The 13298-nt window shown below is 42.8% G+C and overlaps 1 protein-coding gene across 1 annotated transcript; it reads right to left on the bottom strand.

Moving 5' to 3' along the window:
• Positions 1-1358: 1358 nt before the first annotated feature.
• th2 (tyrosine hydroxylase 2) lies at positions 1359-12848 on the bottom strand. The gene is made up of 11 exons (XM_065021196.1): positions 12244-12848; positions 12033-12121; positions 11804-11871; positions 11599-11649; positions 11301-11446; positions 10819-10954; positions 10559-10628; positions 10388-10444; positions 10065-10160; positions 9774-9907; positions 1359-2503 (listed from the first exon to the last, which is right to left on the bottom strand). The coding sequence occupies exons 1-11, from the start codon at positions 12788-12790 to the stop codon at positions 2344-2346; spliced, it is 1554 nt and encodes a 517-aa protein (XP_064877268.1). The 5' UTR covers positions 12791-12848; the 3' UTR covers positions 1359-2343.
• Between the last annotated feature and the right edge of the window lie 450 nt (positions 12849-13298).

Raw genomic sequence — 13298 nt, 5'->3', positions numbered from 1 at the left:
TTGGTTTGAAGTTGAACAGTAGGATAACCATGATATAGCTATTTCTCATAGGCCAGGAAGGCTATCCTGGTTAGTAGGCCAACTTGGCTTCCAGCTTAATCTCCAGTTATAATGTAATAACGAACGCAGAGAGGAATCAAAGAGAGATCAGACAGGTGTGAACTCTCCACCTCTCTCTCTGTAATCCCCTCCACCACTTCAGACAAGATGAGACCTTCAGCTAATTCCGCCCCAACCCACATATGCGAAGCCAGGGGCTCAAGAAAAAGAGAACAAATGATAATAATGAGCAGTATTAGAGGAGAGAAAACAAAGGAAGAGATTAGAGGTTTTCTTTTGAGGTAAAAAAAAATCTCCTGGGGATTTTCTTAGGCCTACACGATGTAAAACCAGCCTGAAGTGGAAATGTGTTGATCTGGATGAGGGCAGTTGAGAGAAAAGGCTGCAAAGCATTACAATACAGACTAAATGTGACTACGATAAATCATTAGAGCACTCGGTACAGTGGGTTACACAAAATGTAAATTGGATAATTTTGGTCATCGTTTAATTTCAAGTGTCTCTGTGCAGTAATCATTGTGTTTAGCAGCATTTTTTTGTTTATGAATGCGGGGGAAAAACAGTCCATGATCTGTGCTTCATCTATGTCTTCAGCGAGGACTCTGTGAACCCCAATGACCCATCCTTTTGAGTCTGGGGAGGCTAGCGTGCCAAGGTAACGATGGTCCATGACATTAGGAAACACTTAAATTCTGAAGGCAGGATGATACTGTACATCATTGGGGGATTTGTGGTTAGTATGTGAGGCAGGATAATTTTGCTTGGAACCAGTAGTGGTTATCGTATCGTCATGGCAACCCCTTTTGTGTTTAGGGGCCTCAGCAGATTTGGATCCCAGTGGTCTGTGATTTTCTGGGGGGGGGGGGGGGGGGTTGGATTCGAGCTGTTCTGGATGTAAGCTGAGAGATGCAAAACTATTAAGTGTTTGAATTTGGGTTAAGCAAGTGGATGTGTGCACTGCTGCACTCAAGTCGAGCGGTATTGTAGATCAATCTTCGGCTCTGTGCACCATTTTCTCTCCACTGGAGAGGTTGTGTTTCTCTGTGAGTAAAGTGAACCATGTTTGATTTACACTGGAATAATTGAACAGGAAGGCCTCCCACTCTAGGTGGTCGGAGGCTTTTACAGCCACTGTGTACATCATGATGTTTTACAGTCGGAGTAGATCTATGAACCGATTTGCGTTCTGGCTTTAAAAATGAATACGGGTGAACTCTAGTACAGACACATTGTCACTGATGCAGAAACAAGGCATCTATTACCCCTTGAACCCACAGGTAGAGAGAGGAAGAGAGAGAGTTTATCATGCCAGTTGTGAAACCCTACTGACCGTGTAGTGTTATACTGTGAGGTCTGTGTGACCAGGTCCAGCTTTAGATCCACTGGGCCTCAGTACTGGCTCTGACAGTAGCCAGCTGAGGAAACATGATATTTAAATCATTCATAATTAGCTCCTTCCCTTTACTTAATAACACGTGAAGACAAATGGGTTCCAAGAATTTTCTACATGGAAACAGTTGGTTTGGAATGGGAGGCAGTGGCACATGGGCTTATATTGTAGTACTCCCACCCTCTTTGATGTTCATGTTCCCTCTCGCTCTGTCTCTTGCTCGCTTGCTCTCTCAAACGCAAATGCACAGACTTGATACTTTTTTGTCTCTTTTCTTGATCTCCGTCCATACTCTCTTTCTGATCACTATTTTACACATGCATTCTAAAGTTTTTCTCTGTAATCTCTCTACTAAGATAAACATTCTCTGACATATTCAGCCTGTACATTTCCTACCCCCATGTGTGTGTCTCTCTCTTTCATGCCCTTTGTGATTGGACTGAAAAAAATAAAATGTATTACTTTGTACATTCTCATCACAATACATGTATAACGTCACTGTACATATCAATACATGCACCCAACAAGGAAATATTAATGAATCTTGCACGTAAATATAAATGATGTTTTTCAGTTAACTAAATATATACACAGTATTTCACATCTATCCATTTTTAAATGCTAAATCTAGTTTAGTCTCTAAAAAATACAATAATAATAATGCAAGTATTAGCCCAGCAGGATTGAAGAGGTGGATATTCAACTGATTGCCTTAAATGGAACTACTGTATTTTGTGCAATTTGAGCATTGATTGTTTGTGCATTTGGCCCCATGGCCACACAGAGAAATGACAGATTGCACCTTTAAAGACCCAAAATGGCTTCCCCTTTCCACCCCTCCAGAGGTATGTATCAGTTTCACTCCCTGAGTATCTGGCTCAGTGTTGAGGCCCTCAGCCCAATTTCTCCAGGGCACTGTGGAGTATCTTCAGGTCGTCTCTCATCTGGCCTAGGGCATGCTGGATCTTACTGGGTTGGTCCAGAACCTCCAGGCTGCAAGTGAATGGGTCGTACCGGACAGAGAAGGGCCGTTGGATGGACGACGAGTACCGCCTGCAGGTAGAACAATAGGGTTTTAAAACATTGGGTCCATATTTGCGAATAAGCAACCATTTAATTTTAAACAGTTCTCTGACATCAAATGCATATCAGCCAATTCAAATCTGTGATTTACTTGCATGTGACAGAAAGCTAAATTCAAAATCAAATGTTATTTGTCACATGCGCCGAATACAACAGGTGTAGACCTTACATTGAAATGCTTACTTACAAGCCCTTAACCAACAATGCGGTTTTAAGAAAATGCCCCCCAAAAAGAGATAAGAATAACAAATAATTAAAGAGCAGCAGTAAATAACAATAGCGGGGCTATATACAGAGGGTACCGGTACAGGCACAATGTGCAGGGGCACCGGTTAGTCAAGGTAATTGAGGTAATATGTACATTGAGGTAATATGTACATGTAGGTAGAGTTATTAAAGTGACTATGCATAGATAATAACAGAGTAGCAGCAGTGTAGAAGGGGGGCATTGCAAATAGGCTGGGTAGCATTTCATTAGATGTTTAGGAGTCTTATGGCTTGGGGGGGTGGAAGCTGTTTAGAAGCCTCTTGGACCTAGACTTGGCGCTCTGGTACCGCTTGCCGTGTGGTAGCAGAGAGAACAGTCTATGACTAGGGTGGCTGCAGTCTTTGGCAATTTTTAGGGCCTTCCTCTGACACCACCTGGTATAGAGGTCCTGGATGGCAGGAAGCTTGGCCCCGGTGATGTACCGTACGCACTACCCTCTATAGTGCCTTGCGGTCGGAGGCCGAGCAGTTGCCATACCAGGCAGTAATGCAAAGTAATGCTCTCGTTGGTGCAGCTGCAGAACCTTTTGAGAATCTGAGGACCCATGCCAAATCTTTTCAGTCTCCTGAGGGGGAATAGGTTTTGTCATGCCCTCTTCACAACTGTCTTGGTGTGCTTGGACCATGTTAGTTTGTTGGTGATGTGGACGCCAAGGAACTTGAACCTCTCAACCTGCTCCACTACAGCCCCGTTGATGAGAATGGGGGCGTGTTCGGTCCTCCTTTTCCTGTAGTCCACAATCATCTCCTTTGTCTTGATCACATTGAAGGAGAGGTTGTTGTCCTTGCACCACACATCAGGTCTCTGACCTCCTCCCTATAGGCTGTCTCATCGTTGTCGATAATCAGGCCTACCACTGTTGTGTCATCGGCAAACTTAATGATGGTGTTGGGAGTCGTGCCTGGCCATGCAGCCATGAGTGAACAGGGAGTACAGGAGGGGACTGAGCACGCACCCCTGAGGGGCCCCCGTGTTGAGGATCAGCGGGGCGGATGTGGTGTTACCTACCCTTACGCCTTGGGGGCGGCCGTCAGGAAGTCCAGGATCCAGTTGCAGAGGGAGGTGTTTAGTCCCAGGATCCTTAGCTTAGGGATGAGCTTTGAGGGCACTATGGTGTTGAACGCGGAGTTGTAGTCAATGAATAGCATTCTCACATAGGTGTTCCTTTTGTTCAGGTGTGAAAGGGTAGTGTGGAGTGCAATAGAGATTGCATCATCTGTGGATCTGTTGGGCCGGTATGCAAATTGGAGTAGGTCTAACGTTTCTGGGATAATGTTGTTGATGTGAGCCATGACCAGCCTTTCAAAGTATTTCACGGCTACAGGCGATGTTAGTGCTACGGGTCGGTGGTCATTTAGGCAGCTTACCTTCGTGTTCTTGGGCACAGGGACTATGGTGGTCTGCTTGAATATGTTGGTATTACAGACTCAGACAGGGAGAGGTCGAAAATGTCAGTGAAGACACTTGCCAGTTGGTCAGCGCATGCTCGGAGTACACATCTTGGAAATCCGTCTGGCCCTGCGGCCTTGTGAATGTTGACCTGTTTAAAGGTCTTACTCACATCGTCTGCGGAGAGCGTGATCACACAGTCATCCGGAAAAGCTGATGATCTCATGCATGTTTCAGTGTTTCTTGCCTCAAAGTGAGCATAGTTATATAGCTCGTCTGGTAGTCTCATGTCACTGGGCAGCTCTCGGCTGTGCTTCCCTTTGTAGTCTGTAATAGTTTGTAAGCCCTACCACATCCGACGAGCATCGGAGCCGGTGTAGTACAATTTCGATCTTAGTCCTGTATTGATGCTTTACCTGTTTGATGGTTCGCAGGCATAGTGGGATTTCTTTTAAGCTTCCGGGTTAGAGTCCCGCTCCTTGAAAGTGGCAGTTCTATCCTTTGGCTCAGTGCGAATGTTGCCTGTAAACCGTGGTTTCTGGTTGGGGTATGTACGTACGGTCACTGTGGGACGATGTCATCGATGCAATTATTGATGAAGCCAGTGACTGATGTAGTGTACTCCGGAACATATTCTGTGCTAGCAAAACAGTCCTGTAGTTTAGCATCTACTTCATCTGACCACTTTTTTATAGACCGAGTCACTGGTGCTTCCTGCTTAAATTTTTGCTTGTAAGCAGGTATCAGGAGGATAGAATTATGGTCAGATTTGCCAAATGGAGGGCGAGGGAGAGCTTTATTACGCGTCTTTGTATGTGGAGATAAGGTGGTCTAGAGTTTTTTTCCCCCCCTCTGGTTGCACATTGAACATGCTGATAGACATGAGGTAAAACTGATTCAAGTTTCCCTGCATGTATACAGCTCATTGAGTGTGGTTTTAGTGCCAGCATCAGTCTGTGGTGGTATTTAGACAGCTACGAAAAATACAGAAACTCTCTAGGTAGATAGTTTGGTCTACAGCTTATCATGCAATACTCTACCTCAGGCGAGCAAAACCTTGAGACTTCCTTAGATACCATGCACTAGCTGTTGTTTACAAATATGCACAGGCCCCCGCCCTCTGGCTGCTGTTCTATGTTGCCGATAGAGTGTATAACCCGCCAGCTTTATGTTATTAATGTCGTCGTTCAGCCACAACTCGGTGAAACATAAGATATTGCAGTTTTAAATGTCCTGTTGGTAGGATATATGTGCTTTCAGTTCGTCACATTTTATTTTCCAGCGATTGAATGTTAGCTAACAGTACTGATGGCAAAGGCAGATTAGCCACTCGTCGCCTGATCCTCACAAGGCACCCCGATCTCTTTAAGTGAAATCTCAGTTTCTTTCTACAGCGAATGACGGGGAAACTGGGCCTGTTTGGGTGTTTGTAGTATATCCTTCCCGTCCGACTCATTAAAGACAAATTATTCATCCAATTCGAGGTGAGTAATCGCTGTTCTGATGTCCAGAAGCTATTTTCGGACATAAGAGACGGTAGCAGCAACATTATGTACAAAATAAGTTACAAACAATGCGGGAAAAAAAATACAAAATAGCACAGTTGGTTCAGAGCCAATAAAACAGCAGCCATCCCCTCCGGCACCATCACAATTGTAGCTGGTCCCATCAGATAACATGGAACACGTTAGCCCTATGCTAACCTCAACAGGTGGCACTTATTCTTCATCAGCCTATCAAAGATCTTAGACTTATATCCACCAACCAATGGCATAAAATAGGTCAACCCTGGCCACTAGAGGGATATTTTAAACCTACAGGAAGAGAGGCCCAACTCGCAGAAAATCTGTCTCCTTCCAGCAGGTGACGTTGTTTCACTCACCCAGGCAAGGAGTTTTTGTATGGAAGTCAATGAGCGTCGAATTTGGTCAACAACCAAAATTAATAGCTTATTTGCTACAAGAGTTTTATTTGATCGAATGGAAGTTCCGTAATGCTTAATTAAGTTGTTATGAGTGTACTGATATAAGCAGGACACGTGACATCCCGGTAACTTTGAGGAAAAAACACTTAATGTTGGAGTTGTCTCGAGATAGCTATACATATTCATGGCATGAAGCTGGTAGCATAGCATCTTTTTTTTTTTTGGTAGCATAGCATCTCTCTCCATTGAATACAAGCGGTTGACGTCAACAACTCTCATCGAATATTCAAATAAGATTACAATAATGAGATGTATCCACAAAAAGGATAGGAGGGAGCAAGACAGCCTGCCGTGCCGTTTTCTAGACAACTACCACCATTGTTTGGACAGAGGGCCATGTATCTTGTCAGTATATCCACATGTTCTGTTGGTCTGTATAGTTGTGAGCCAATATTGCATTGACGCATCCTCGACTACTCTACTAGCTAGTACTAACAATAGACATTTTCATGTTTTTGCATTTATGACAAAATCCCACGTTTCTGTTTCACACACATCCATGTGCTTTTATGGAAGAATGATGAGGTCCTTACAACATGTACGTTTATCGTACATCGTAACAACAACAAAAAACGGAGAGCCTTATGGATTTGTCAAATGCATGTATACTATCACTATCATTATTGCCTCAAGGTGGCACACTGCTAAAACGGTTGGCTTGAAATCAGTAGCTCACTGTGGGTTCGAGTCACCCTCCTGGCAAGCTTTTTTGTTGAGGAAAAAACTGTTCACTGCAGGTCCTTGATGCTCAATTCAAAACGCATTTGACCAAGTGGATGATTATAATAATGCATAGCCTACAAAAAGTTGTAGGCCTGGTTGTAAGTGTAGCCTACCTACATAAGAATATACTCATGACAGCCAAGTGTGATAAACTTATTTTAAAATAACTGCAATACTGCCATCTGTAGGATGATAATGATACTAACTACAATCCTACTGTACACTGTAATGTTCATCCTCCTCGAGTCAAATAACGCATATGTGACAAAGTAGATGATTGTAAATATGCATATAACACATTGTAGGCCTACATTTGTGTTCATGTCCATGTAATATAGCCTATGCCATATAATTATTAGGCCATAGCAGTGCGTTTGTCTGCAAGGCTGAAGAAAGAGTTATCTCCTTATTCAATTATTTAATCATCTTCCCTTTCAAGCTGTTGGCGTCCCTTTTCAGCACCCTAATACAGTATATATACATTTCAAAGGGGAGGAAACTTGTGAAATTCGAACCCTTGCCGCAATCTTACGACAATTACGTGGACTTGGCACTTAACACGAGAGAGCAATTTGACCAGTCAGTCAAATACATGTGACGCTTGCTTTGATGATTGGAGCATCCTGTTGGACTGGGGTGTGTTAAGGATGCTTCCATGAACAGGAGTTGGAACATGTCCAATCACGATGACAATTGTAATTGGCTGATGCATAATTTGTGCCAGGATATAATCAGTGCCACCTGGTGAGATTAGCATAGGGCTAACGTGTGCCATGTTATCGGATGGGACCGGCTACAATTTAGTGTTCTGTCACGTGCAAGTAAATCGACAAGTTTAATTGGCTGATATGGATTTTGCGCCAGAGAACCTGTTTTAATAAAAAAAACTAAAATCGATATCCGTGCCCCCGCGGAAATCTAATTATCATAATAAAAAAATCATCATAAGAATCTGTCAGTTTAAACAAGAGATATCTGTTTTTTGCATTGGATGAGGCTCAATGCATTGCATCCGCCTATGTAACACCGCATTTGCGGTCAAATGTGACAGCGTGGTGTTTGTCAGATTCATTTATTTTATTGAACCTTTATTTATACCGTTTTTTCTCATTGAGATAACATCTCTTTTCCTAGCGAGACATGGTCCAATAGCATATGATGAGATGATGACATTCTCAAAATCGTCTTCTAAGGGGTTAATAAAATGTTTTTTTTGATACTTCAAGGGGTCTCCAGATTCAAAATCAAATAGCAAAATGATCCTTGGTATGACCTTAAAACAATTCCATATAGCTTAGTAGTACCCCCTCCCCTGGCTTAGACGGGGCTTAAAACTCTTATGGGTTCAATTTAAATGTTCGGAAGTATGGACTCCGAGTGTCTCCTCAGGTCATCTCATCTCTCTCATAATGAGGTCACCCGTCCAGCATCACTACTCTGGATGGTTCTGACTTAGAATATGTGGACAACTACAAATACCTAGGTGTCATGTTACACTGTAAACTCTCCTTCCAGACTCACATTAAGCATCTCCAATCCGAAATTACATCTAGAATCGGCTTCCTATTTCGCAACAAATCATCCTTCACTCATGCTGCCAAACATACCCTAGTAAAACTGACTATCCTACCGATCATTGACTTTGGCGATGTAATTTACAAAATAGCCTCCAACACTCTACTCAGTAAATTGGATGCAGTCCATCACAGTGCAATCTGTTTTGTCACCAAAGCCCCATATACTACCCACCACTGCGACCTGTATGCTCTCTCGTTGGCTGGCCCTCGCTTCATATCCGTCGCCAAACCCACTGGCTCCAGGTCATCTATAAGTCGTTGCTAGGTAAAGCCCCGCCTTATCTCAGCTCACTGGTCACCATAGCAGCACCCACCCGCAGCACGCGCAGCAGGTATATTTCACTGGTCACCCCAAAGCCAATTCCTCCTTCAGCTGCCTTTCCTTCCAGTTCTCTGCTGCCAATGACTGGAACGAACTGCAAAAATCACTGAAGCTGGAGACTCATATCTCCCTTACTAGCTTTAAGCACCAACTGTCAGAGCAGCGCACAGATCGATGCACCTGTACATAGCCCATCTGTAAATTGCCCATCCAACTACCATATTGTTATTTATTTTGCTCCTTTGCACCCCAGTACCGCTACTTGCACACTCATCTTCTGCATATTTATCACCCCAGTGTTTAATTTGCCATACTGTAATAATTTAGCCACTATGGCCTATTTATTGCCTCACCCCCCTTATCCTACCTCATTTGCACACACTGTATATAGACTTTCTCCATTGTATTATTGACTGTATGTTTGTTTATTCCATGTGTAACTCTGTTGTTTGTGTCGCACTGCTTTGCTTTATCTTGGCCAGGTCGCAGTTGTAAATGAGAACTTGTTCTCAACTAGCCTACCTGGTTAAATAAAGGTGAAATAAATAAATAAATGTGTTCACTAACACACCTGACTCCAATAATCAACTAACCATGATCTTCAGTTTAGAATGGAATTAGGTTACTCAGCTGTTTGTGCTAGGGATGGGGTAAAAGTGTGACACCACTCCAGCCCCCAAGGACTGGAGTTGCCCATGTCCATCCATACTCTGCTCATTCAGATTACATTAATATATTACAAAACGTAATGTGTTAATTACGAGTAACTCCTAAACAGCTGCCTTCAATCTGATTTGCTTCTGTGTCCTCAGATCCCCTGAGGTTCCCAAGGGCTCCTCCCCAAAACCCCTGCAGCCCCGCGTCCAGGAGCAACAAGATCAACTCAAATCCAAGGTATACGCCACATGTTACACATTTCCTGTGACTTACTGAAGTGCTCACATATAGACATTCACCACTTGTATGCATTGATGTACCTCATCTTAATCTTGGCATCCTCAAAGCTTTCTGAGACAAAGTAGACAGGTTGGAAAGTCTGGTCCTGGTAAGGCTGGATTGCTGTCTCCTCTGGGTTGAATGGCTTGTACTCAGGTTCGTTAGAGAGAGCATACTGAAAGATGGAAGTAAGAGATAATTGATTAGTTATCGTTTTAGACTCCTTCAGAAATGATTAGTGGCATGTTATATGAAAACAGAGATAATAAATGAGGAATTAGTCCCCTCTATCAGTACAATTCTACAGAGTGCCAATGTAAAATACTACTCACAATGAGTTCTCCATATGAGGACAGGAGGCCGGCACCATATGCCTTCACAGTTCCATTCTGCTTACACAGTCCAAACTCCACCGTGAACCAGTACAACTGTCGGAGGGATGGCAACAAGTGATGAGGAAATGAAAGGCTCCGTTTCACCCCTGACAACACATTCATCAAATGGTCAGATTGGTCAGTATTTTATATTTTCCACTAGATGGCAGCAAAGGTCCGTAATTTGCAGTCCAACACCCAACCTCAGTGCAGTATCTAATGTTTTACATCTGATTGGTAACTGCTTATTTTGAAATGAAAGCTCAAAGGTAAGCTCTTACAGTTGAGAGTCTCTCAATATCCTCGTCTGATGCTCCCAGTGAGGCTAGGCCAATTTCCTGCAAATGACAAACAATTGTGAGTGTTGCGCACTGATAAGACAATTTATGTATTATTATAATTGATGTATTATTACGCCATATGAACCATATTACAAGTCTAAATGTTTTTACCTGGGAAAACTGGGCAAATTCTTTGTCTGCAAGCATAGGAATATGGCCGAGTAACTCATGACAGCAATCTCTGAGAGAAGGAAGCGAAAGAGCAGTGACTACATGACGCACATGAATATGTCCATTGATTAGACTGATTATCATGATACACATTAATCATACATATGTTATTATTTATGATCAGTTAGTAAACTGAATATTATGACACACACTGCTTATTTCGAGTGATTTTACTATGTCAATGACACCATTTGACGTACGGCTCCGGGGAGTGCATGGGTGCGGAGGCGTGGCGGATGTACTGGGTACACTGGAACACTCTGAAGGCCAGGCTAGCTAGGAAGTCTCTGGCGGAGAGTAGCCCTGCCACCGGACGCAGCTGGAAGCCTGTCTTCTCTGGACAAACAAGAACACAGCGCAAGGTACCACTGTCAGAGACATATTCACAGCATGGATGCTGATGTTCATATATGGTGAACAGTGACTGCTTGTAGTGTGTCTGCAGTACGAGAACCATCCCTAATGTTGTTATTACTGTTGTAAGCAATCTACAATAAAATAACGAGGTATAATCAATCTATAAGGTGCGCACTGCGCACAGTCATCGACCAGGATTAGTCATTCAATGGAAAGTCATGGGCATGCTGGATTTGGCTTGTCCATGTTTATTCTATTCCTTGAAGTTGGGCATAGTGCTGCTATTGCTCTGTCCCTCAGGCATAGATAGGCTGCTGGGCCTCACCTCTGAGGAAGGCAGAGACCTCCTGGAGCTGGGGGATACTGTCCTCTCCGTAGCCACACTCCCTCTCCAGCTGCTGCAGCCCACCCAGGAACTGTCTACATGCCAGGTCAGGATAGATGGTCCTCAGGGTCCGGTACACCTCTTTCCTGTTAAATGACAGCAGCAGCAGAGTCATTAGAACACTGTCATTCCAACTCCAGAGGTATACTGACTGTAGACTATTATCATTATGAAAGAAGTCTATTAGGATGGTATGATGTCCATCTCCAGTATACTATACATCAGCTGTTATTCTCACCATGTGGCCACCTCCTCTGGTGTGTACTCCACTCTGGGTAATGGTTCCCCCCTGTGGAACAGAGATGGATGCATCAATCATTCCTTTACGAATGCATTTCTACAATGGCATGCCTTTGGTCCAATGATGCAGTGCTGGCACCTAAGATCAACTGACTACATGGGAATATCTTTTTTGAAAGGTGAGAATGATGAGATCAATTTACTGTCTGTAATTTGCTGCAAGTTCAGCGATGAAGCACCTTCTTTTTCTGTATTCTGGATCACTGAATCCCTGAAAAAGGAATCGTAACATTTAGTTAACCATGACATTTTTAGTTTGTTATCCTTTTTGATAGTTGAGTATTTATTTCTAACAATCCAATTAATTATACAAGTATTGTATCAATGCCATATAAATGGAAGCCTAGCAATATTGCTAAGGTAAACACTAACTGGATGATCCTGGTCCATATCTGGGTCATATTTCGTTATCAACAGGTTGCATTTATCCAGATCTCTGATCTTTCTGGGGAACCAGGGAACTAAAACAAGGAAACAGGAAAATATGTCAGAGCATAATTATTTCACAATTGATTAGATAATAAAAAACGTTACTATTATTAGAAACGTGTGATTTATTATTTCATTCAAATTGTATTATAACCTTTCTCCTCTGGGATGGTGCGTACGTCGTCCGCGACTCTCTTGAGTGAGTTGATGAAGATGTCTGTGTCCGAGATGTGCACTTCACACCTCATAAAGAACTCCAGATCATCACAGCCACTGTTCTTAGACTTCCTCCCTGGTCGGCTCTCAATATGCAAAAGCTTAGCTTCAAACGTCTGAATCCATGGTAAAGACATACATATCATATATAAGCAAACACATGTATATTTTATCACGTTGAATCGATGCCGTAGACCTGATTTTATTGAAGCTCTCCATCTGCAACTCATATCTAATGATGCACATGTTTTCCTTACCTCAAAGACTTTGCCAGTTTTAAAGAACCCTGCATTCTTCTCATGGCTGAGTGCGAAAAGAATGTTCAGTGTCACTGTTCCTTCCTTTTCCTCAAACACAAAGTTTTCACCGCCCCGCGATGGGCCAGGGGAAGATGAACCGCTGGCGCGCTCTTTCCGGGCATCTTCGATCAGACTTCGCTTTCTGCCGACGAACGGAATGTTTTGCGCCACACTCTCTGTCTTCATTGAACTTATGTCAATTTTATCGTAGACTGTCTTAAAAATAATATTTTAGAGTTGCTATGATTTGTTTGATCGAATAGTCTATATAGGCCTATTACCGGATACTGAGACTCTCCGAGGCAGTGTCTGAAGCTGTGCTATCAGCAGAGAGACAGGTTTATATCCCAGTGCCACACAATTCTTTATGGAAATGAGTTACGCAAATGCACACGTCTCACTTTTAGGTGTTATGCGTCATAACAGCCAATCAATCACCTTTTAATGGAATAAAACACAGTTTATGAAAGCACGTATAGGCCTAATATATTGAGAGAGAAAAACGTTTTGTAGCCTACAAAATAAGATTATGAATATTGAGTTTTACTTACATTTATTCTAGGCTATATATTTTTCTTTCCATTGATTTGTAACAGGTGCAACAGGACATTTATTTTCCCCTGACTTGGGATGCTCTCCAAGGTGCTGAAACGCACTTTGACAGACTCTAATACAAAATATGTCCTCACAACCA

The sequence above is a fragment of the Oncorhynchus nerka genome, linkage group LG8 (assembly GCF_034236695.1).
Source record: "Oncorhynchus nerka isolate Pitt River linkage group LG8, Oner_Uvic_2.0, whole genome shotgun sequence".
Lineage (NCBI taxonomy): Eukaryota > Metazoa > Chordata > Actinopteri > Salmoniformes > Salmonidae > Oncorhynchus > Oncorhynchus nerka.
The sequence above is the reverse complement of the archived record's forward strand: the minus strand, read 5'-3'. Positions and strand labels throughout refer to the sequence as shown.

Excerpts from the sequence above, each read along its gene's own strand:
- th2 (XM_065021196.1), bottom strand. The coding sequence starts at position 12,790 with ATGAAGACAGAGAGTGTGGCGCAAAACATTCCGTTCGTCGGCAGAAAG. Across the intron at positions 11,447-11,598 it reads CCAGAGGAGGTGGCCACATG|GAAAGAGGTGTACCGGACCC; the intron begins GTGAGAATAACA and ends GTCATTTAACAG. Across the intron at positions 10,161-10,387 it reads ATATTGAGAGACTCTCAACT|TTGTACTGGTTCACGGTGGA; the intron begins GTAAGAGCTTAC and ends TCCCTCCGACAG.